The sequence below is a fragment of the Citrus sinensis genome, chromosome 3 (assembly GCF_022201045.2).
Source record: "Citrus sinensis cultivar Valencia sweet orange chromosome 3, DVS_A1.0, whole genome shotgun sequence".
Taxonomy (NCBI): domain Eukaryota; kingdom Viridiplantae; phylum Streptophyta; class Magnoliopsida; order Sapindales; family Rutaceae; genus Citrus; species Citrus sinensis.
This window is the reverse complement of record NC_068558.1, coordinates 17,205,069-17,229,955: the sequence shown is the minus strand read 5'-3', so window position 1 is coordinate 17,229,955 and position 24,887 is coordinate 17,205,069. Positions and strand designations below refer to the sequence as shown.

Genomic DNA, 24,887 nt, shown 5'->3' with positions numbered 1-24,887 from the left:
TTTCATTCATATATGGGGTAGCATAAATTTCACATACTCAAACTGAGATGATTTTAAGATTGAAGACTTGAGAGTATTCAACCTCCTCATTGCAACATTTATTTTTCATATGAATGTCAATCAATTGTAATGATGACACCTAATTACTCAACCCATGCACAGATCAAAGTTGTTGTAGCAATATCTATAATATAATCTTATCTAGAAATATCTTTTACTCAAGGCTGAACATGGGGCTCATGAACAGACCTGACTACTCAATGCCTTAGACAGAGGACTTTCTTGTATTATTGTCTTACTTTTCATTTCATTTTTTTTCTTTTTTTTATAACATGCTACAACATTGCTCATAACTCTTGTTATTTTTTAACACAACTCTGCATATGGGGTACATACTCAGATCTGGTTACTCAGCAACTGGAGCCATTGGAACATAGTTTACTTTATAGATATCACAGTCAATCAAACTTGCTTCCCCCCCCCCCCAAACTTAGATCTTTTCTATTCTTTTGGCTCTACTCTAACAGTCTCATACAACTCAACCAAAGTCTAAGTGTCGGGACAGAATTTCAACCTCCATCTATAACTATCTCTACTTAGTCTTCTCACAAATACTGAATAACACTCAATTTATCTTCATTAGGTTTTCAAATCCATACACAAATATTAGATAACCGAGCTTTACACAACACACAACACAAGCATAAACACCATAAACACAACCCCCCCAAACTTGAGAGGTGTTGTGTCCTCACAAGAACACATAACGAAGTCACACATTTTGACAATGACATGGACGGCATTAGAACATACCATACAAATTGAAAAACATAATGAAAGAAAAGTTTTTTTTTTAAGAACAGAAATTGACTAGCAAGAAGGGAATACTTCGCTGTGGTTGGTCTTGCTGCAACATGACGGGAGGACCTCAGCACTTCTTGGATTCACTGCACAAATTGCCCTTTGGTGAAACTTGCGGGGAAGTAGCTGACAACTTCTTTGTCTTTTTCTTCACTAGGCTGGTGAGAGGAGTTGCAGCTGGGGTAGCTGGCGTGGTTGACACCGATCTAGTTTTTTTTGGTGGTGTTGATGCTACTGTAGCAGTGCCTCTAGAAGTAGTGCCCTTTCTTTTACTGAATTGTCGCGGACTAGTACGAACATGTTGACTAGGAGTTTGTTGTGGAGGAGTTAGGGTTGATGCATCAGCTGCCTGGCCCTCAGTTGTGATGGAGGCAATGATATCCAGTAGCTGCTTGGCTTCTGCAGGTGTAGGCGTAACTCTAGTTACTGCAGTAGCCAGCTCTGTATTGATGTGCTCCATTTCATCTTCAGAGGCTGGAGGTGTTGCTATTTTTTCCTTGCCCTTGCCCGAAAGGAGTGGAATGAAGGGTTCCTCTTCAGGGTCTTCTTCTTCCTCTTCTTGGATAATATGCCTTTTCTTGGTTTTGGGATGGGTCTTGATTGATGGTTCCTCACGTTCTTTCTTAGAGTCGTCCTCTGCCTCTATGGGTGAGCTGTCAGTCGCAGACTTGCCACCTTCTTCCTCAGGTTGATCAGATGGTTCAACATCTTCTAACTCTACCTTTGCTTGTGGTTCGACTGCAGCTTCTGCTTCTGGTTCATCTGTGGCAGTGGCTTCTTCACTGGCTTCTGCTAGAGCACTTGTGGTGTTGGTGTCAAAATTGTACTGCTGGAGCAATGAATCAGGGAAGTTCCGGTGAGTGCGTTTCATGTAAAGAGAAAATTGGTGTAGTTGGTTGTCCAGGTGTTGTAGATAGCTCCAAAACCGATCATTTTCCCTCTGCTGAGCCTCAGCACATTGAGTTATACTAGTGCTTAGCGCCTGGATTGTCTGTTCTAAACTAATAGCTCGTCTTGCTCCTATTACAGCAACTGGTTCAGTTGTCGTTCCAGGATTCTCACCAGCAACTCTCTCAATGGTACGTGCCGTAAAGGCACCATCATTCTTGACATGCTCATCTTTCGCGTCAAGACGAACACCAGATACTACACAAATGCTGGTGATGAGTGAAGGAAATAGCAAGGCAGCAGTTTTGTGATTCTTTACTGCACAATCTCTGATTTCTTTTTCGATGATGCTGCCCACATTTATGGGAAGCCCCCGAACAATGGTAGATAACAACACCAACCTTTCTTGTGAAACCGTAGTAGTGTGGGTGGTTGGCATAAGCCTAGATTTCAGAAATTTCACCCACACCTTAGCAATAAGTTTCAAATCTATCCTATTAACTACACGCCCTTCCTTATTAGCCCATGATGCCCCTTCTATTGTAAGAGTTGTGAAGATGGTGTTCCATTTTTTCGGGGTCAATTTATCAAGCAACTTGGCATACTTACAATTAATTTCAGCAGGTAAATTATAAAAAGCATTTATAACGCGGGAGTCTAATGGAACAAGTGTGTTTTTTACCTAAATATTGTGCTGATCAGGGCTTACCAAATTGGCGTAAAATTCCTTGACTACGGGTAGCACAGGATCTCGAGGGTGGTTGCAAAACTCTAACCATCCACGCTTTGCTGCAGCATTATGTAGTGTTTGCACAATTCCGGTGAATTGTTCTGGAAATTGAAACCCTTTTCTTCCAGAATCTTACGCGACTTAATGAATTCTTCATATTTTTCTTCGGCGTAGTAACTCTGGAAGCATGAAGGATCTTTGAGGTGGCTGGCTGTTTTCTTATACCTTGGCATGGCTATAGCAGTAACAAATTGAGAATAATGTCCCTGAAAGTAAAATGAGAATATGAGGGTAAGAATTCTTAGAGTTGTACTTATGAAGGAGAGAGGGAATAGTGTCGTAGGTCACTACGCACAATGATTCACTTTTATAGTGGGAAGATAAATCTGGTAAGTAGAGATAAATTAAGGAGTAAAATATTTTGAATATAATGAGTATATCCCAAAAACATAGGCCAGCGAAATTAATGCATTAATTTAGGGGATTTTTTCTCAATTGCTATCCAAATCCATGTGGCCATCTGTCATGATTTATCTCTAACGGTAAGTGAGAAGCTCCAATTTTTAATTTACTGTAATGGTAATATTGGTTGCTGCAGCACCCATTTGCTTGCTCTAGCAACGGTTACATACTCCACTCCAATACCCTCTGACACATGGCTTGCCTCTGGACTTTGTCATCATACAACCCCACTTGTTAAAATGGAATTCAATTGCCACACATACTTCCCACAAAAACTAAAACCAATTCTAAAAATAATTAAAAACAAAGAGATCAAAAGATAGCAAAAGTAAAGAGTTCAATAATGTGAAAAGATAAAACTAAATAACTCGAATTGAAAAACAATATTAAATAAAATGGAAGAGAGGGAGAGTCGTTAACCAAACTAAAGAGGATCAAGCTTGGTTTGAGGTGGCTGTCTCCACAATGAGTTGCCTCCCATTGAGCGCTTGATTTAAGGTCCTTCAGTCTGACCTTCTTTCACTGCTCAGTAGCTGGGTTCTGTAAGGAGTAAAATCTCCTTTGAACAACCTGTCGCTGGGTGTATGTAATGCTTAACCCTGTGGCCATTAACTTTAAATTCCTGACATATTTGTTCATCTAGAAGATCAACAACCGCATGAGGATAAGATTTTAACAGCCTAAAAGGTCCAGACCATCGTGATTTTAGCTTTCCCGAAAATAATCTTAGTCTTGTATTATGGAGCAACACTAATTGACCAGGGCTGAATTGCCTATTTTGAATATGCTTGTCATGCCAGTGTTTTGTCCTCTCTTTATAGAGTCTTGCATTTTCATATGAAAATAGTCGTAATTCATCCAGCTTACACAATTGAAGTTTCATTTGCTCTACTGCAGTATGAATATTCCAATTTAATTTCTTCAGTGCCCAGTGTGCTTTATGCTCTAGCTCAAGAGGCAAGTGACACGTCTTCCCATAAACAATTTGGTAAGGAGACATGCCAAGTGGAGTTTTGTATGCTGTTCTGTAAGCCCATAGGGGGTCATGTAACTGCAAAGACTAATCCTTCATTGTTGGGTTCACCACTTTTTCTAAGATCTTTTTAATTTCTCTGTTGGACACTTCAGCCTGACCATTAGATTGAGGTTGATATGTTGTTGCTACCTTGTGTCTGACTTCATATTTTACCATAGCTGCAGCAAAGACTTTGTTGCACAAATGAGTACCCTCATCACTAATAATTGCTCTAGGAGTGCCAAACCTAGAGAAAATATTTTTATGAAGAAACACCACCACTGTTTTAGCATTATTGGTAGGTAATATTGTAGCCTCTATCCACTTGGAGGCATAATCCATAGCAATAAGGATATATAAGTTCCCAAAGGATTATGGGAAATGTCCCATGAAATCTATTCCCCAGACATCAAAAACTTCTACTTCCAGAATGTTGGTCAATGACATTTCATGTCTTTTAGTTATGTTCCCAATCTTTTGGCACATGTCACAATATTTAACAAATTCATAAGCATTTTTAAAAATAGTAGGCCAGTAATAACCTGATTGCAGAACTTTAGCGATTGTTCTGTGACCACCAAAATGTCCTCCATATGCTGCAGCATGGCATGACTCCACTATGTGGGGAATTTCTCCTTCTGAAGCACATCTTCGTATTACTTGATATGAGCATAACTTATATAAATGTGGGTCATCCCACTGATAACTTCTAACATCATGAAATTTTTTTTTCTCTCCTGAAACTTCATCTCAGGTGGGAGTATCCTACTTACTGAGTAGTTAGCAAAATCTGCATACCATAGAGATCTTGACTACTGCAGCATTTGTGCTTGTTGTACTACCAACAACTGTTCATCAGGAAAAGTTTCAGTGATGTCCCTCCTTGTCAATGTACTTGTGTCTGCTTCCAGCCATGACAGCTGGTCCGCTACTTGATTCTCAGTCCCCTTTCTATCTTTAATTTCCAAATCAAATTCTTGAAGCAATAAGATCCATCTGATTAATCTTGGTTTGGCATCCTTATTTGAAATTAATTATTTGATAGCTGCATGGTCTGTATATACCGTCACTTTAGTACCCACCAAGTAAGCTCTGAATTTGTCAAAAGCAAATACTACTGCTAGCAACTCTTTCTTTGTAGTGGTGTAATTGATTTGAGTTTGAGTAAGAGTTTTGCTTGCATAGTATATGGAGTGAAAAACTTTATCCTTTATTTGCCCTAATACTGCTCCTACAGAATGATCACTAGCATCACACATCAGTTCAAATGGTAGAGTCCAGTCTGGAGATATAACCACTGGTGTAGTGATTAGAGCTTTCTTTAATTCTCCAAATGCTTGGAGACAATCTTTGTCAAAGTGAAAAGGCTTGTCATGTTCCAGCAATAAGCATAATGGTTTAGCTACCTTGGAAAAATCCTTAATGAATCTTCGGTAAAATCCAGCATGACCCAAAAAACTCCTAATACCCTTTATTGAAGTGGGAGGTGGCAGTTTATCTATTACCTTTATCTTGGCTTTGTCTACCTCAATGCCTTTCTTGGACACCTTATGACCCAACACTATTCATTCTTGCACCATGAAATGACACTTTTCCCAATTGAGTACTAAGTTAGTCACCTCACATCTTTTAAGAACTTCTTCCAAGTTGTGTAAACAATCTTTGTATGTCTCCCCAAAAACTGAGAAGTCATCCATGAAAACTTCTAAAGTCTGCTCTACTATATTAGAAAAATAGACATCATGCATCTCTGAAAAGTTGCTTGAGCATTGCACAACCCAAGGGCATTCTTCTGAAGGTAAATGTTCTATAAGGACAGATAAATGTAGTCTTCTCCTGATCATCTGAAGCTATAGCAATTTGGTTGTAGCCTGAATACCTATCTAGGAAACAATAGTGCTGTTTTCCAGCAAGTCTGTCCAACATCTTATCTATGAATGGGAGTGGGAAGTGATATTTCCTTGTGGATTTGTTGAGCTTCCTGCACTCCATACATACTCTCCATCTAGTCACTGTCCTTGTAGGAATAAGTTCATCCCTCTCATTAGCTATCGTTGTTATCCCTCCCTTCTTTGGAACACACTGAACTGGGCTCACCCATGAACTGTCTGATATTGGATATATGATTCCAGCATCCAACCACTTGATGATTTTCTTTTTCACCACTTCTTTCATAATAGGGTTTAACCTTCTCTGATGTTCCACCCAATTGTTGTGGCAATCTTCTAACAGGATTTTATGCATCCATATTGATGGACTTATCCCCTTGATGTCTGCCATGGTCCATGCAATTATTCTTCTGTATCTTCCAAGCAAATCTACCAGACTCTGTTCTTGACCTGCATTCAAGGTAGATGACATGATTACAGGGAGTGTGTTGTTTTGACCAAGATAAATATATTTCAAATGTGAATGTAACAATTTTAATTCAAGAATATGAGGTGATTCAATAGATGGTAAAGTTGTTTTTACTTCTCTGTCTGAAAGATTCAGATGCTCAATAAACTTGTTGTGCCTATCAGATTGCTTTTCTTCCATCCAATCTATCTGGTTTGCTGCAACATCTTCCTCTTCTAAATCTTCAAAGGTGGTGACTTTGTTGATCTCATTATTGAAGCATTTTTCCATTCTGTCTGCTACAACAAAATCCACAACACTTAGGAAATTGCAATCTTCTACTTCATCAGGGTTCTTCATAGCCTCTAGTACGTTAAATGTGACTTGCTGGTCATTCACTCTCATGGTGAGCTCTCATTTCTGCACATCTATCAGAGTCTTCTCAGTTGCTAGGAAAGGTCTTCCAAGTATAATGGGTACCTCTTTATCAGCTTCAAATTCTAGTACAATGAAGTCTACTGGGAAGATGAATTTGTCAACATTCACCAGTACATCCTCAATTTTTCCTTCAGGGTATACATGAGATCTGTCAGCTAATTGCAGAGTGACTGTTGTTGGTCTGTATTCCCCTACTCCCAGCTGCTTAAATACAGACAATGGCATCAAATTAATACTTGCTCCCAAGTCACAAAGTGCTCTGCCAGTGTACCTAGTTCCTATAGAGTAGGGTATTGTAAAACTTCCTGGATCCTTCACTTTTGTAGGCATCTTACTTTGGAGCATATGATTGTTTTCCTGTGTTAAAGCAATAGTTTTAAATTCTCCCAGCCTTCTTTTTCGTGCCAAGATGTCTTTTAGAAATTTCACATAATTAAGCATTTGCTCCAAAGCTTCCACAAAAGGTATGTTGATGTGTAATTGCTTCAGCACGTTCAGGAATTTACTGAACTGCTTGTCTTGTTTTTGCTTCTGGAATCTCTGTAGGAAAGGTGGTGGATGTCTAAACTGCTGGGAAGCTTCAGGAGGTACCAAACTCTGCTTGTTTGGTTTGTTGTAGATTGTGGCTACTGGTGTTGCAACTTCTTTTTCAACATGCACTGTTTGAGTTCCTTCTGCAGTTGCTGTAGCTTGGCCCCTATAACCAGTGTCTTGATGGTTGGGTTGTTGTAACATGCTTCCATCTTGAGGTGGTTTTTGTGAAGAGTTAAATTTCATCCCCTTTTCAGTCACATCAACTGTGACATCAACATTTTTTCTAGATCTCAAATTAATTACTTTGTAGTGTTCTCTTTGCCCTCTCTCCTAGGGTCTTCTGTGTTGCTAGGTAAGTTTCCTTGAGTCATGCTACTCATTGCTGTGGCAAGTTGTCCCATTTGGTTTTTCAAGTTCCTCAATGATACAGCTTGACTCTGCACAATTGCTTCATTATTTGTAATGTATTCCTTAATCAATGCTTCTAGTGAAGTGATTGGATCCTGACTAATATGATTTTGCCCTTGACCTTGCTGATGAAAATCAGGTGGTTGAGTGTTCCTATTTTGTCTATTTAATATTGGAGCGTTTCGATTCTGACGGCTCCATGAAAAATTTGGGTGTTGCTTCCAGCCAGGGTTGTAAGTATTTGAATATGAGTTGTTCTGAAGCTGTCGATTGAAATTACCCACATAGTTTACTGAAGCTGGATTTCCAGGACAATTATCAAAGTCGTGTTCTTCACCATAATATACACAAGAAAGTTCAGCAACTTGCTTCACTACTGTTGGAGCAGATGTCATGGCCTTTACCATGTTAGTCAATGAGGTTACTTGTACTGATAAGGCTGTAATTGCATCTATGTTATGTACCCCTGCTGTTCCTCTTGCTACTAGTGGCCTAGTTGATGGCCACTAATAATTATTATTGGCAATTCTCTCCAGAATTTCATAAGCTTCAGTGTAAGATTTGGATAACAAAGCTCCATTTGCTGAAGCATCCACCATTAATCTTGTACTCAGATTCAACCCATTGTAAAAAGTTTCCAATTGAATGCAACAAGGAATGCCATGATGAGGACACCTTCTGAGCAGTTCTTTAAATCTTTCCCAAGCCTCATACAGACTCTCATCTTCAAGTTGATGGAAAGAAGTAATCTTATTCCGCAATTTTGTATTTTTTATCGGTGGGAAATATTTCATTAGGAATTTATCAGTCAACTCATTCCATGTAGTGATGGAATCAGATGGTAACGAGTTTAACCATGCTCTTGCTCGATCTCTTAAGGAATAAGGAAAAAGCCTCAGTCTTAAGGCATCTTGTCTTGCTCAAGCAATCTTGAAAGCATCACTCACTTCCAAGAACAACTTAAGATGGAGATGAGGATCTTCATTTGGCAATCCATTGAATTGACCAACTGTCTGCAACATCTGAAACATCACTGGCTTCAATTCAAAGTTCGCGGCTTCTACTTCAGGTCTGATTATCCCAGGGTGTACAACTTGAGGCGTTAACACAGCATAATCTCTAATAGCTCTGTCTCTGTCATCAGCCATGTAAATAATGTTGTTATCGCCTGGCTGCCTCTGATTAGCATGTTCATTCTGCTCTTCTTGAACGTTGACTGGTTGTAAGGGCCCGTGAGGTTCCAAATTTCCCACATCCTGCAAATTATTCATACTTGAAACAATTTTTGAATTTCTTTGTTCTCTTCGCAGTCTCCTGACAGTCCTTTCAATCTCAAGATCGAATTGGAATACCACAGATCCGTCTTTGCGCATGCAAGTACTGATATGCCAACAAATAAAATGAATCAAATCAAATTGGCACTATCAAGATTTACTTCACACTTCAAAAATAAACAATCAATCCCCGGCAACGGCGCCAAAAATTTATTGGTAAATTTTATAATCAAATGCTACTAATGCCAATGTGCAAGTATACACAACAAGTAATAAAGAGATGAATATTCAAGATCGTCTCCACATGGATTGATGTTACTCGAAATGCTATAGCAATCACAATAGTGCAAACTAACTTAAGTCTGAAGTTAACAAACGTAAAGTGGGTTCTATCGTAATTGATGATTGTGAGAGAATAAAGTAAAACAATACCGTAATGAAATAAACTAAATTAAATGTGTCTAAGATTCAAGTGAGACTATAGTAGTTGAATGATCAAACTTTCCTTATGGGCTGACTGTTTTTCATCAAGTTAACACCAGTTGTTACGACAAGTGCTGTAGCACTGGGCATAATTAATCTGCATGCTCAGCTGTCGCATATTGGAACTCTCATACCCTTAAATATATTAACAATGACCAGTTGCTAATCTACTTATGATATGGCCTTATGACCCTTTAGTCTTTCCACCCTACAAGGTGAGCACCTATGTCTAGTGTGTCACAAATCTTGCTTCAAGTATAGCCCTTATGGGATTCAAGATAACTTAATCCAGGAAACTAAAAGTAAGATCAAGTAATACTCTAATAATATCCGCTAAGACATGCCCTTTTGCTGCTCTGTCTTAACTTGAATTATTAAATGGGTGGTCAACCGAAATAACAGTTATATTAATAACAACTACTAAAGTAAAATGCTACAGCAATGACATAACAACACATAAGAACAGTCAAATACCCATTAGATTGTTTGTCACCCAACTACAAGCAAATCTAGTTCATATTCTGAATGAGAAAAACAAATATCAATATATTGTTCACGAAATACATCGGTTCAATTAAAGATTAAAGAAAAGAACAAGTAGAGAACGATGAAGATTAAATCCAAATAGCTCTGCTGGATTCTTTACTGATGCAGACTTGGTTCTCTCGAATCTGATTGTTTTCTTCTTTTCCTCTCGATTTCTCCAATGTTAATTCATTGCCGCCATTCTATGTGGTACATGCCCTCATTTTATACTGCAAACTAGGGAAAAATAAAAAGTCTGTGGACGTGCATGAGTTAAATTAGGAAACATGCAGATCGTAAATCTGCATCTGACCCGCGCTTAAGTTTTCTCCTTCCGTGCTCCTAGATTGCTACAGCATTGGTTGCTCTAACAGCAGCTACAACACTGCATTGTCCCCGATTGTGCTTTACTTCTGTTGCGGCCATCTCCTGTCCTTCTCTTGCTAGTCTAATGTCTCAGCATTCCTTCATGAATTAAGGATTTCTGAAAACCTACAATTATGCACCTGTTTTGAGCACAAATTACTTGGATTCAAGCAAAACTTATTAAGACTCAACTAAAATGAATGTTTATGCAAAATCTATCCAAAATGTAATAAAAACACCTTATTTTCTCTCTAAGTGATCCTGATTTAAGTCTAGAATTGATGTAATAACTCTAATTTCATAGAGTTATCAGATACTCTGTTAGTATTTGGATTTAGTGGAAGGACATTTTTAAGGTGGAATTTGTTTTAAACGATAAATGATTTCTCGACTTTAAAGTTTTTAAGAGAATAAGTTTATGTTGTGGGTGAATGTTGTCTATGCTAGTATTGTTCTTTCTCTTATAAAAATATTTGTGGCATCATCTTGGGAGAATTAGAACAACCATGCAAAATCCTTGGCTTGTGGGAGGGGATTTCAACTCAATCCTTTACACTTCAAAAAAAAAAGGGGGTATTCTACTCGTAGTGGTGTTCGTGGCTTATTTAAGAATTGGTTTGTAACATATGTGAAAAAAAGGGACAGGTGATTAGGAAAAAAATAAATAATGAAAGGTTTAGAGGAGAGAGAGAAAGAGAGACCACGCGTGAGGGTGAGAGTAAGCTGTCAAACTAAAGTATGTTAATGAAAAGGAAATATGAATTATAGTATGATTATAAGTTTATGTATATGTGTATAAAAGGTTGTTTGCAAAATCATTGGATTGTACCCTTCTCTGGTTACAGTAATACAGATATAATGAGGCGTTTGAGGCACGTCTGAACACACATAGAGGTTTTGGGCAGTGTGTTTGGATGTTTCTGCATTTCGGGGGCATATGCATATGGTATGATGATAAGAGTGATAGAGATACAGATGATACAGATGAGATACAGGCTTTTAGGGCCTGTTTGAGTTCACAAAGAGGCTTTGGGCCATGTGCTTGGGCGTTTTAGTCCTTTGGGGACTAGAGTATGCATGGACATATATGATGAGACATATGACAATATATGAGATGGCATTTCCCTGTTTATCCATGTACCTCCAGAGCATGACAGTACCTAGATAGTAAGTTTTTGCCCATTTGTTGAAGTTCGGATACAACGAGATTACTCCCCTGGGTACTTATTTAGTGATGATTTTAGATTTGTGTATTTTATATGAATTTGTGATATGATTTCCATGGTTATTACGTATGATATTATATATGCTCTTCAACGTTAGTAATCTGATTTAGATGTTAAATGATTTATTAATTTTTTCTCGTATATGGTTTAATGAAATCGTTTTTAGAAATGACATGATTATTTTCTTTTAAAGTAAAAATTTATTTTCAAAAACTACTATCCACTCACTGAGCTCACTGAGTTTTATATTCTTCCCATTTTATTATTTTCCCCCCCATAGGATGTTGCAGGTTTACTAAATCAACCTAGCAACTGTAGATATTTTGAATTTTGATCACGTGATGGTGTTAGAAGATTTAGATGATTTTTGTTAGGATATCGTGATCATCTCATTTTTTTTAATTATATAATTTTTGTTGTACTATTCTTTTGAGATTAAGAATAAACTAATGTATGTTAATATTAATTATAATAAAATCTTTTGATACTCTGAACATATCTTGGGTAAAAAGTATTTTGGTTGAGGATGATGAACATTGGAGTTGGTTGTATGTTGATTTATTTTTGGAGTGCTTGTTTTACATATTTACAGATTGAGAGTGTTATATTTATAAAGGAGGCTTTGCCAAATTTTCGAAAGAATCATTACTAATTAGATTATTATAAATCCAATTTTGATGAGATTAGATAGACACGCCCTAGGGGTTTCGGGCGAATCGTTTCAGTTTGTATCAGAGCGTGGTTTTAGATTCTATCGATTTTACTACCTTAGTAAGAATAAGTTTTATTGCTATTAAAGTGAGAATTGATATTTTGTTGCCACCATCATGCTTTGATGTAGCAGTCGACGTGGTCGTGGTTGTACTAGGTTAGTAGCTGGGTTGACTCCTGGTAGTGCACCTACGAGGGAAAGTAAATATGTGAATGAGGGGGTAGTTGAATCCTCTATGCATGAAATTGCATAATAGGCACCAGGGAATGTCCCGAATATTGAGCAGTCATTTGATATATTAGCTCAGATCATGGCTACAATTGTGCACAATCAGACTAAAAAACATGCCGGCAACGGAAACACTATTGAGCGTGTGAGAAGTTTAGGGCCAAGGAGCGTTCTGGAGAACCACCTAAGGTTGAGACATGGTTTGTTAAGTGAGAGCGTATTTTTAAAATGATGAAGTGTTTAGAGGATGACTGACTATCCTTTGCCACTTTCCTGCTTGAGGATAGAGCTAACCATTGGTGGTAGATAGTAGAGAGACGACATCATGGGCATGCTGCGATTACTAGGGGTGGACAAAACCTTTGGTTCGGATTTTTTTGGATAAAAAATTATAAAATCCGAACCGAATTGATATTATGGTATTTTTATAATTTCACTACAACATATATATACCTAAACCATAAATGTTTGCACCAGCATCGGTGCACCACTCTCACTTTCACTTGTACAAAACCACGATCGGACAAACTCACACACCCAAATCTTAATCCCATCCGCTGGTGGCTGATACTGCCAACCTGTCGATACCATTCCTTCCATCGTTCCCTTGCCAGCGAGCCAGGTAACTCACTTACTTGCTCTGCTTTCTCTCTCTTTTTTTGTTTTTGAAATGGGTCTATTTTTTAAAAAATAACTCTTTAATCTTTTGTAATTTCATGGTTGCTTTACGTATTATTACTGTATTAGATTATTAACAGTATTTAGTTTTATTACTTTTGTTTGGATTTGCATATGTGAACTGATTTGCAAATGTCACTGTTGCTGGGTGAGAAACAGAGAAAGTCACGAGGTGGAGAATATGATGGAGGGATAATATCATTAGATCCCTCTCTTTTATAAAATATTAGTGTGGCCCAATACTTAGGAAATCATTGCATATAGGAATTTTGTTATCGCCTAATTTGTTTGTGAATTCTTCAAAATGGTCATTGACCGAAAGTCAATATTTTATTTTATTTTTGTTTATCATAAATTGATTATATTTGGCCTTGTGTGTATGAATGCATTTATAGTTATATTTATGTTTACTCATTTCAATTTTATTTGTGTAGATTTAAGTTGGCAAGTGTGGATGTTGGAAGTTATTAAAGTTGGAAGAAGTTGGTAGGAAAGGAGAGCAAAGTAATGGCATTTCTTATGGTTGATTTTTAATTTTTATGTTGTAATAATTTCTAATGGTTATAGACGTTGCCTGGGTGTTGTTGGGTATTTGATTGTCTTTTGTTTTGTTTGGTGTCATTGTTAGAATTACTTATTTTTTTATGTTGTCATGGACTTATGTTATGGACTATATTAAGTTAATTTGGTAATGGTGATGAATGATTTCGTAGTGGTGATGACATAGTAGTAATTGATGCAATTGTAGATTAATTGATGAAATCATAGATTGCACATACTTTGAATATATTATACAGGTATTGAAAATGAGGAAATTATTACACATGGTTTGAAATAAAAAATGATCGGACAGATAGAATCGAAAACCAAACCGTTAAGATGAACCGAAAAATCGATTGGTTAAATTAAATCATTTAAAGAACCAAAACCGATCCGAAACCGAGAACTGAAACCGACCCGAAGCCGGCCTATCGGTTTTGGTGCGGATTTTATTTTTAAGAAAAACCGAATAATTTTTTTAATTTTTGAACCCGAACTGATCCGAAACCAAAAATTTATTCTGAAATTGAATCGAACCGAACCAATGCCCACCCCTAGTGATTATTTGGTCCATTTTTCATAGGGAATTTTACAATCAGTATTTTCTAGTTGTTTATTAGGATGTTAAGCGGAGTGAATTCCTTCGTTCGGTTCAGGGATCCATGACAGTTAAGGAGTATGAGAAGAAGTTTTTGGACCTCTCTAGATTTGCTACATCTATAGTCGGTGACAAGAGAGAGAGATGCGGACAGTTTGAAAAAGATCTCTGATTTAAGATTTGCACCACCGTGAATGCATCACAATACACTGAGTTTAGAAAGGTAGTTGAGGCAGCCAAAAGGGTAGAGTACAATATTTCAGAGGGACGCAGAGTTCAAGCACTGAAGCAGAAGTGTAGCCAAAGTTGGGCAGAGGGTAGCTCTAGTAGTAGGCCACCTAAGAGATAGGGTATTCCTATAATTTACTTTAATATCACGCAAAAGAGTTAGGGTACAGGCTTCAGGGGAGACTAAAGACAGGCTGCCAGTCATAGCTAAGCGCAGCTATTAGTGGGAAGTAATGTCAAGAATCAGGGATAGTATGACCAAAGTGATGGGAGTCATCGTGATGATCGTCCTAAGAGTACGTAACAGCCTTATTGCCCTCCGTGTGGCATGAACTATCAGGGCCAGTGTCGTGCTGGAGACAAAGTTTGTTATCTATGTGGTCAGCTTAGACACATTAGAAGATGTTAGCCTAAAGGGCTACACATAATGTAATTTTGATGATAACAAACATGCGTTGTAAGTAAAATTAATAAATATTGTATTTCACATTTTCACTAGTTTTTTAAGGATAATATTTATGCAAGTGAAATCAAGTTAAAAACACTCAACGGACAACGGCGAAATCAAGAATAAAGTTTGGAGCTCAACGGACAACGGCGAAATCAAGAATAAAGTTTGGAGCTCAACGGACAAATTATTGCGATAAATTCTTGTAAAGCCGGTATGATTTAGCATTTGAGAAGCTCAATAGATTAATTTTAATTAATTACTTTTCATAAACTAAAAGGTTTTATTTTTATAAGATAAAGTATTTTGTGGTTTTCAGTATTTTGAACTTAAATGGAAAGTTTTGCAATCTTTGATTTTCAATAAGTATTATTTTGAATTCCGGAGTTGGACCTTTTTGCAAATATTTGAAATGTTTTAGGCCATACTATAAGTTATAAACATTTTGGACTAAAGTGAAAAGTTTTGAGAATTATAAAAAATATGGGTATTATGTTAAATTTTGATAAAGGACCTCTTACAGAAATAATAATATAGTTGGGGTCGTATCATAATTTTATCATAATTTTTGAAAGTTTTGGAATGACAATCATTATTAGGAAATTCCAAAATTGGACATATTTGTAAAGTTTTATGACGTTTTGGGTCATAGTATCATTATAGAAAGTTTTGGGCCAAAGTGTAATTTTGTTAACAGTGTTACTGTAGTAAAATTAAAAAATAACGGTAATATCACTGTTACAAGCGGCTAGCCGGATAAATTAAGCGGCTAACCGGTTGGTTGCTGGAATTTGCCTATAACGGTTAGTTTTCGGGCTTTAATTATAAAAATTCAACTCCAACTTCATTTTAAGAACTAATGCAAGCATAAATAAGATCATATAACATATATTGAGCTTCCATTTCGCAAATCATCATTTATTGAATTATCATTTAGCTATTATTTGCATATCCACTCTCAAAGAGAGTTTTTGTTGTAATTTTCATTTTTTATCAAATTGTGAGTGTATAAGTGTGAGAAACACTTGGGGTAAAGAGATTGGGGAGATAATCTCTTGATTGTAAAGGTTTATTGACACCTTGGAAGTCAATTGTAAGAACTTGAAGCCTTGGGAGGCTTGGATAATGAAATCATCGAGCTTGGCTTGAAGGCGTGGACGTAGGCGGGGATTGCTGAACCACGTAAAAGTCGTTGTGTTTGTTTTCTCTTCCCTTACTCTTTTATTATTGTACTATATTGAATTTATTGTTTTTAATTCCATTAGGGCGTTAGATTGAATTGTTACAAAAATTGTTTAGCATAAAATTCAAAATCTCAATTCACCCCCCTCTTGGGTTGCATAACTTGCATTTCATTTGGTAACAGAGCGAGGTGCTCTTGTGTAGACTTAACCGTCTAGAGTTAAAGATCCATGGCAACCCATAATGACTCAACCTTTAGGGAAGGACAATCCACAATTAGACCACCGTTCTTTGATGGTAATGACTACCCATATTGAAAAACTAGGATGAGAATCTATTTACAAGCTTTAGATTATGAAATTTGGGAAATTTATGCCTTTGACTAAAAACAAAGATGGGGAAGATATTCCAAAACCTTCACGGGAATGAAATGAATTGGAAAAGTGAAAAGCTTCTCTAAATTCCAAAGCTATGAATGCCTTGTTTTGTGCATTAGATAAGAAAGAGTTTCATAGAGTATCTAGTTGTGAAAGTGCTAATGAAATTTGGCACAAACTTGAAGTTGTTTATGAAGGCACGAATCAAGTAAAAGAGTCTAAAATTAGTAGGTACACTCGATAATATGAATTGTTTCAAATAGAACAAAATGAGAGTGTGTATTATATGTATACTAGATTTACGGACATAGTGAACACTCTAGGAGCCCTAGGAAAGACCTTTTCAAATAGCGAGAAAGTTAAGAAAATCATTAGGTCGCAACCTAAGGAATGGAGATCAATAAGGATTGCCATTGAGGAAGCCAAAGATTTAAATATCTTACCTATTGATGATTTAATTGGTTCTCCTATTTCTTATGAGGAAGACTTGGCAGCTGAAAGAGGCAATAAGGAAAAGAAAAAAAGCATTGCTCTCAAAGTCTCGAAACATGAGAGTGATGAGGAAAGCGAGCTAGATGAGGAGGAGATGGATATGCTGGCTAGGAGGTTCAGAAAATTTTTTAAGAAATCCGGTGAGCAAAGAAAATTTAGAGACCTCAAGATCCGAAAGGAGAAGAAAGAAGTAATCAAATGTTATGAGTGCAAGAAGCCTGGCCATATAAGATCGAAAAACCCTCTTCTCAACAAGCTCAAGAAGAAAGCAATGATAGCCACATAGGATGATAGCGATGAGGAAACAAGTGATGATGAAGAATATCAAGAAATGACAAATCTAGCTCTCATGGCAAATAGAGATAAATCGGATAATGAACTTGATGAGGTAAATGATCTTCCTACTTATAATGAATTACATGATGCGTTTAGAGAATTGTATGATGAGTGGATGAAAATTGGCAAAAAGAATGCATATTTTAAAAAGAAAATGGTAGAGCTCACAAATGAAAATGAATCTCTAAGCTCAAAGATTATATGCCTAGAATTAGAGAATAAAACATTGCATGATAGAGTTGCATTATCAAATAAGAAACCTAGCATTTTACATGAGCATCTAGAATCATATGTAGATGACTTGAAAAATGAAAAGGATGCTTTACAAAAATGCAATGATTCATTAAATGAAAAGATTAAAGGACTAGAGTTAGATAATAAAATGTTGCATGATAAAATTGCATCATTTAAAGGTAAACAAAGTATTTCATATGAACATGAAAAATCACATGTTGATGAGTTGATGAAAGAAAATGAAGTGCTTAAGAAAAAGAGTAATGAGCTGAATGAAATTGTGTTAAAATTCACAAGTGATCAAAAGAACTTAGAAAAATTACTAAGCACTCAAAAATGTGTGTTTGAGAAAAGAGGACTTGGGTATAAGCCTAACTTGAAACAAAAATATTATAAAAATTATTTTGTTAAGGCTACCTCCACAAGTGATCATAAGATTGTTTGTCATTATTGTAATGAAATTGGTCATATGAGTTTTAGATGTCCAATTAAGAGAAATGTATATTACAGAGTCAAGTGTATTTGGGTTCCAAAAGGAACCAAATCTAACACTCAAGGACCCAAGAGTATTTGGGTACCAAAATGCAAAACTTGAATGTTTTCCTTGTAGGTACCACAATTAAGGAATGGCGGAGAGTTCCTTGATAAAAGCTTATGAGAATAATCACTTGATCATGGTGTAAGCAAAAATGATGAGACAATATGTTTTAATTGTTTTGGTAACAATTATTGCTTTATTGATTATAAGTGATGGTCTTTTAATCTTAGTAAGTATTTAATAATTCATTTGGTATCATAACATTAAGTGCATTAACATAAAGTGGATAAGTTTATTTTGTCTATTTATTATGTTGAGTGGATCATGAAAAATGGATAGTAACTTGAATTTGTGAAAGTATATTTGTATGTTTACGTAATTGAATTATCATTGTGTTTAACTTTGAGTGCTTTATCATGATGCATGGTTATATATATATGATGATAGCTTGTCAACTCATCATGATGGATTTGTTTGATTTTAATGATTATGTAATGCCTAAGCATGATAAATGAGTGATATGCTTATTAATCTTTGAATGCATATATGTTTTCATGATTGTGTAAAATATATGCATGATGGATGAATTATATGTTTGAATTAATCATATTTTGAATGTTCATAATTATGATTCATGCATTAAAATGGCTTTTGAGATGTTTCAAAATCATGAAATGACCTCGGGATTGATAAAATAAGCTGGAAAGTGAACATGGTGCAAAAGGGCAGCCATGAGGCAGCTAGCCGCTTGGGAGCTGTCCCAAACCCGAGAGCAAGCGGCTAGCCGCTTGCCCCCAAGCGATTAGCCGCTTGGTCACGGGTTTAAGGGTTTTTCTTCCCCTTTTTCATGCGTTCTTCAACCTTTCATCACTCTCTCTCTACCCACGGCCTCTTCTCCATTTCCATTTACATTTTCTTCATTTCTCACCCATTTTTATGCCAAAATTACTCATTCAAATTATTTCTAACTTTCAAATCATCAAATCATCACTTGTTTCTCCAAATCTCAAAATCAAAATCTAAGCTTGCTCATTTCTTTCTCCTCCATTTTAAGCTATTTTTAGCTCATCTTTGATCAAATTAATATGATATATTGCATTAAATCATCTCTACGATCAAATTTTATTGGCTCAAACACTTCCATTTCACACTAAATCTTGAAAATCCGAATTTGGATATTTAAGCATATTCTTGTTTTCCATAATAGTTGGTTATGAAAAATCCAAAGGAAAACAAATAGCCAAAAGGTGCGAGGAACATCATAGAGACAATCCAAAGTTCATATTAACCCATTTTCCACATCCACCATATTCATCTTGATTTCAGTTCTTAGTTTTATTCTGCTCTACATTTTTCATATGCATTATTGTTTTAATTATAGATTGAGGATGATTGTTATGTGATATTTGGATGTTTTATATTTGGATGATATTTTCTAAATTCTTGAAATGTTGTGACTCTTCGGTTAATTGCATGATTAATTTTTATTTGTTTCTTGATTAATCATTGAGGTGTTATTTTTGGTATAAGCATGGATTCATAGTAATTTTGATGATGAAGGGGGAGAAGTCATGTATTTTGAATTCTATTTTGATCTTGAAGTATTTGTGCATGGTTTTCAAATATTAAGGGGGTGTTTTTGTTTTGAATTTAATTGATATGTTGAATTATTTATGCCATGTATTAAAGGGGAGTATAAATGTCAAAATACATGAGATGTTTGTCATTATAAAAAAGGGGGAGATTGTTAGCCTAAAGGGCTACACATAATGTAATTTTGAAGATAACAAACATGTGTTTTAAGTAAAATTAATAAATATTGTATTTCACATTTTCATAGAGCTTGCAAAACGGGTCATCGGGTCGTGTTCGTGTCGTGTCAAATTTAGGTCGACCCAAACCTGACCCATTTAATAATCGTGTCAAAATATTGAGACCCAAACCCAACACGGAAAAATAATCGAGTTACCCAATAACCCGTTTAATATCTATATATTGAAAAAAGTTACATCAAATATTTACACACTATCATACATACGTATGTACATACATACATACATAATTTATCAATATTATAAAATATACATATCTACCAATATATTACACATTTACACTATTGAGGTTTTAATTATATATATATATATATATATAATATCAATATTATAAAATATATGTCTATCAATTTTTACACATTTACACCATTGAAGCTCTAAATGTATTTAAAATTTTATAAATAAAACATTGTGTTTATATTCACCCTTTTAAAGAATTAAAAAAAAGAAAATCATCTCTAATATTTGAGTTTTAATGATAAGAATATGTAAATTATTTTAAAATAGAAAATATAATCGGGTCATTGATCGGGTAAATAGGTCAAGAATTTTAACCCTAACCCGACACGGAAAAAAATCGTGTTGACCCGGACCCGACCCATTTAATAATCGTGTTAAATTTGACAACCTATACCCATTTATTTATGTCGTGTTCGTGTCGGGTAATCGGGTCGTGTCAAATTTTGCCAGCTCTACATTTTCACTAGTTTTTTAAGGATAATATTTATGCAAGTGAAATCAAGTTGAAAACACTTAACGGACAACGGCGAAATCAAGAATAAAGTTTGGAGCTCAACGGACAAATTATTGCGATAAATTCTTGTAAAGCCGGTATGATTTAGCATTTGAGAAGCTCAAGAGATTAATTTTAATTAATTACTTTTCATAAACTAAAAGGTTTTATTTTTATAAAATAAAGTATTTTGTGGTTTTGAGTATTTTGGACTTAAATGGAAAGTTTTGCAATCTTTGATTTTCAATAAGTATTATTTTGAATTTCGGAGTTGGACCTTTTTGTAAATATTTGAAATGTTTTAGGCCATACTATAAGTTATGAACATTTTGGACTAAAGTGAAAAGTTTTGAGAACTATAAAAAATATGGGTATTATGTTAAATTTTGATAAAGGACCTCTTTCAGAAATAATAATATAGTTGGGGTCGTATCATAATTTTATCATAATTTTCGAAAGTTTTGGAATGACAATCATTATTAGGAAATTCCGAAATTAGACTTATTTGCAAAGTTTTATGACAGTTTGGGCCATACTATAATTATAGAAAGTTTTAGGCCAAAGTGTAATTTTATGCACAGTGTTACTATAGTAAAATTCAAAAATAACGGTAATATCACTATTACAAGCGGCTAGCCGGATAAATCAAGCGGCTAACCGCTTGGTTGCTGGAATTTACCTATAACAGCTAGTTTTCGGGCTTTAACTATAAAAACTCAACTCCAACTTCATTTTAAGAACTAATGCAAGCATAAATAAGATCATATAACATATATTGAACTTCTATTTCGCAAATCATCATTTATTGAATCATCATTGAGCTATTATTTACATATCCACTCTTAAAGAGAGCTTTTGTTGTAATTTTCATTTTTTATCAAATTGTGAGTGTATAAGTGTGAGAAACACTTGGGGTAAAGAAATTGGGGAGATAATCTCTTGATTGTAAAGGTTCATTGACACTTTAGAAGTCAATTGTAAGAACTTGAAGCATTAGGAAGCTTGGATAGTGAAATCCTCGAGCTTAGTTGGCTTGGAGGCGTGGACGTAGGCGAGGATTGCGGAACCACGTAAAAATCGGTGTGTTTGTTTTCTCTTCCATTACTCTTTTATTATTGTACTATATTGAATTTATTGTTTTTAATTCCATTAGGGCATTGGATTGAATTGTTGCAAAAATTGTTTAGCATAAAATTCAAAATCTCAATTCACCCCCTTTTGGGTTGCATAACTTACATTCATTTAATATTAGAGTGAGGTGCTCTTGTGTAGATTTAACCGTCTAGAGTTAAAGATCCATGGCAACCCATAATGATTCAACCTTTAAGGAAGGACAATCCACAATTAAACCACCGTTCTTTGATGGTAATGACTACCCATATTGAAAAACTAGGATGAGAATTTATTTACAAGCTTTAGATTATGAAATTTGGGAAATTGTTTGTGATGGTCCATTTATGCCTTTGACTAAAAACGAAGACGGGGAAGATATTCCAAAACCTTCACGGGAATTGAATGAATTGGAAAAGAGAAAAGTTTCTCTAAATTTCAAAGCTATGAATGCCTTGTTTTCTACCCTCATGTGTCATATTTGCAATTAGTGCAAGACAACTGCTAAGAAAAGGGTGCTCAACTTATTTAGCTCATGTGATAGACACAGAAGCTCTAGAATTGAGGTTAGAGGATATTGCAGTAATTAAAGAATTTCCAAATATATTTTGAAATGAACTTTCGGAGATGCCACCTAACAGGGAGGTTGAGTTTTCTATTGATTTATTCCCTGGAACATCTCTTATATCTATGCACCGTACAGAATAGCTTCAATAGAATTGAAGAAACTGAAGGTTCAATTGCAAGAGTTGGTGGATAAAAGGTTTATTAGACATAGTTTGTCCCCGTGGGGAGCTCCAGTCTTGTTTGTTAAGAAAAGAGATGGGACTCTTCGACTCTGTATCAACTATAGGCAGTTGAAAAAAGTTACAGTACGCAACAAGTATCCATTTCCGCGCATTGATGACTTGTTTGATCAACTCTAGGAGGCGAAAGTATTTTCTAAGATCGATTTGCGCTCGGGGTATCATTAGCTTAGAATTAAAGAGGCCGATGTTCCTAAAAAACATGTAGAGCCCGTTATGGACACTATGAGTTTTTAATGATACCATTCGGGTTGACAAATGCTCCAGCAACTTTTATGGATCTTATGAATAGGGTATTTCAGCCGTACCTAGATCGGTTTGTGATTGTATTCATTAATGATATCTTAGTGTATTCTTGAAGAAATGAAGAGCATGCAGAGCATTTGCGGACTTTTTGCAAACTTTAAGGCAAAAGCAGTTATATGCCAAGTTCAACGAATGCGAGTTCTAGTTGGATAGAGTAGTATTTTTAGGCCATGTGATATCAGTGTTGAGTGTTAGAAAATGCATATTTATAAAGGAGAAAACCGTCATTTTACATTTTAAGTCTTACTAACAACCCTTACTTTTATATATTTAACCTTCTTGTGATTTAATTACATGTGTTTTATTTTAATTAAGTATTTTATGTATTTTAGGGGCATTATAGTCATTTCACAATAAAGGAGAGATCAGACGGCAAAACGGACATCACTTTTGAACTCAGGACGGTCGAAAACCTTAGGAGGAGCATAAAAGGAAAAATGGCACTATTCACATGTACGGTACTATTCACGTGTACGGTACTGTATACGTTACTGTTCACGACACTGTTCACATAGACGGATGATGACGTGGCATTGACCGATGATGTGGCATTGACTGATGAGGTGTCACGATCCTGTTGGACCAAAATTCTTATGTACTGTTGATGGTGACGTGGCAGCATATCAGTGGACGAAAAATCTCGCGTACGGTGCATGCATCACACAGGATTATTTTCAACCAAACCGCGTTACTGTTCATCCGGGTCAAACCGCGTTACTGTTCAAAGTCGGGTCAAACCGTGTTACTGTTCATCCGCGTGGTCAAACCGTGGACTGTTGACTGATGACGTGGCGCAATCCTGAGCGTCCAAACTGTTTTTAATCCGATGGCCATGATTTACTCCATGTATCTATAAAAAGGGGGCCTCCCCCCCCCTAATTTGATATCTCTGAATCCATTTTTGGGATCCATTTTCTGTAATTCCTTCTCCATCTTGTATTTTCTTCGTATTTTAATAAATTCCCATTTTGCCCCTAGTTCAATTATGAGTGGCTAATTTTCTTTCAAGCTTGGGTTGAAGGTGAAGTCTCAACATGTGTCATGGGCTTAATTTGGTAAATTTACTTTCTCTTCCCCTCTAATTTTTGTGGATGTTTTGACTTCTCGTCGACAAATAATACTAATCTTGTCTAGATACCGCCTTGGTTACACCGGCTCTCTAGTATAAGGTTATTATTATTTGGCACGATAAGCCCTTAGCACCATATTGATTAGAGCGTGGTTCATGAGGTGTGGATTCCCCCCTCATGATTTAATTGGCATTAATACGGATTATTTAGCCCATGATGCATGTTGATACGGATCCAGATACCCAAGTACGTCAATTTAATAGATTTTCCCTTCAATTTATTCTCTCCATTGCAATTCCAATTTTAGAATTTATTCTCGCCATTTTAATTTAAGTATTAGCATATTCCAAATCATTTCCACCATAAATCCAACTACCCATTTACAAAATTAATTCTATATATAATTAAAATCCACCTCCTCGTGGGATCGACACTCGTCACCATTAGTCTATATTACAATAGATTCGTGCGCTTGCGAGTACATTAAAATTTGCACAACAATCAGCTGAAGGCATTTATATTGATCCTCAAAAGATTAAAGTAGTTGTGAAATGGGAACGGCCTACAAATGTCACAGAGGTTAGAAGTTTCTTAAGGTTACTCGAGTACTATCGTAGATTTGTGGAAGGATTCTCTAAGATTGCTTCTCCTCTGACATGATTAACCAAAAAAAATACTGAGTTCCAGTGGGATGATGACTATGAAAAGAGTTTTCATGAACCTAAGACACGTTTTACCTCAGCACTGGTTCTTACACTTCTAACTAGTAATGAAGGATTTATGGTATACAATAATTACTCTAGGCAGGGATTGGGTTGTATGCTAATACAACATGAGAAAGTGGTGGCTTATGCTTCTAGACAACTTAAGTAAAACTACCCAACACATGACC

The 24,887-nt window shown here is 35.8% G+C and overlaps 1 protein-coding gene and 1 non-coding gene across 2 annotated transcripts; one reads left to right on the top strand and one right to left on the bottom strand.

Annotated features, from left to right (window-relative positions):
- Positions 1-6,707: 6,707 nt before the first annotated feature.
- On the bottom strand, positions 6,708-7,508 carry LOC127900621 (uncharacterized). Its single transcript, XM_052435788.1, has 2 exons — positions 7,238-7,508; positions 6,708-7,144 (listed from the first exon to the last, which is right to left on the bottom strand). The coding sequence occupies exons 1-2, from the start codon at positions 7,506-7,508 to the stop codon at positions 6,708-6,710; spliced, it is 708 nt and encodes a 235-aa protein (XP_052291748.1).
- An 822-nt stretch (positions 7,509-8,330) lies between these two features.
- Positions 8,331-8,437, top strand: LOC112498489 (small nucleolar RNA R71). The gene has a single exon (XR_003065801.2). It is a non-coding gene; the product is annotated as a small nucleolar RNA R71 (small nucleolar RNA).
- Positions 8,438-24,887: the final 16,450 nt, after the last annotated feature.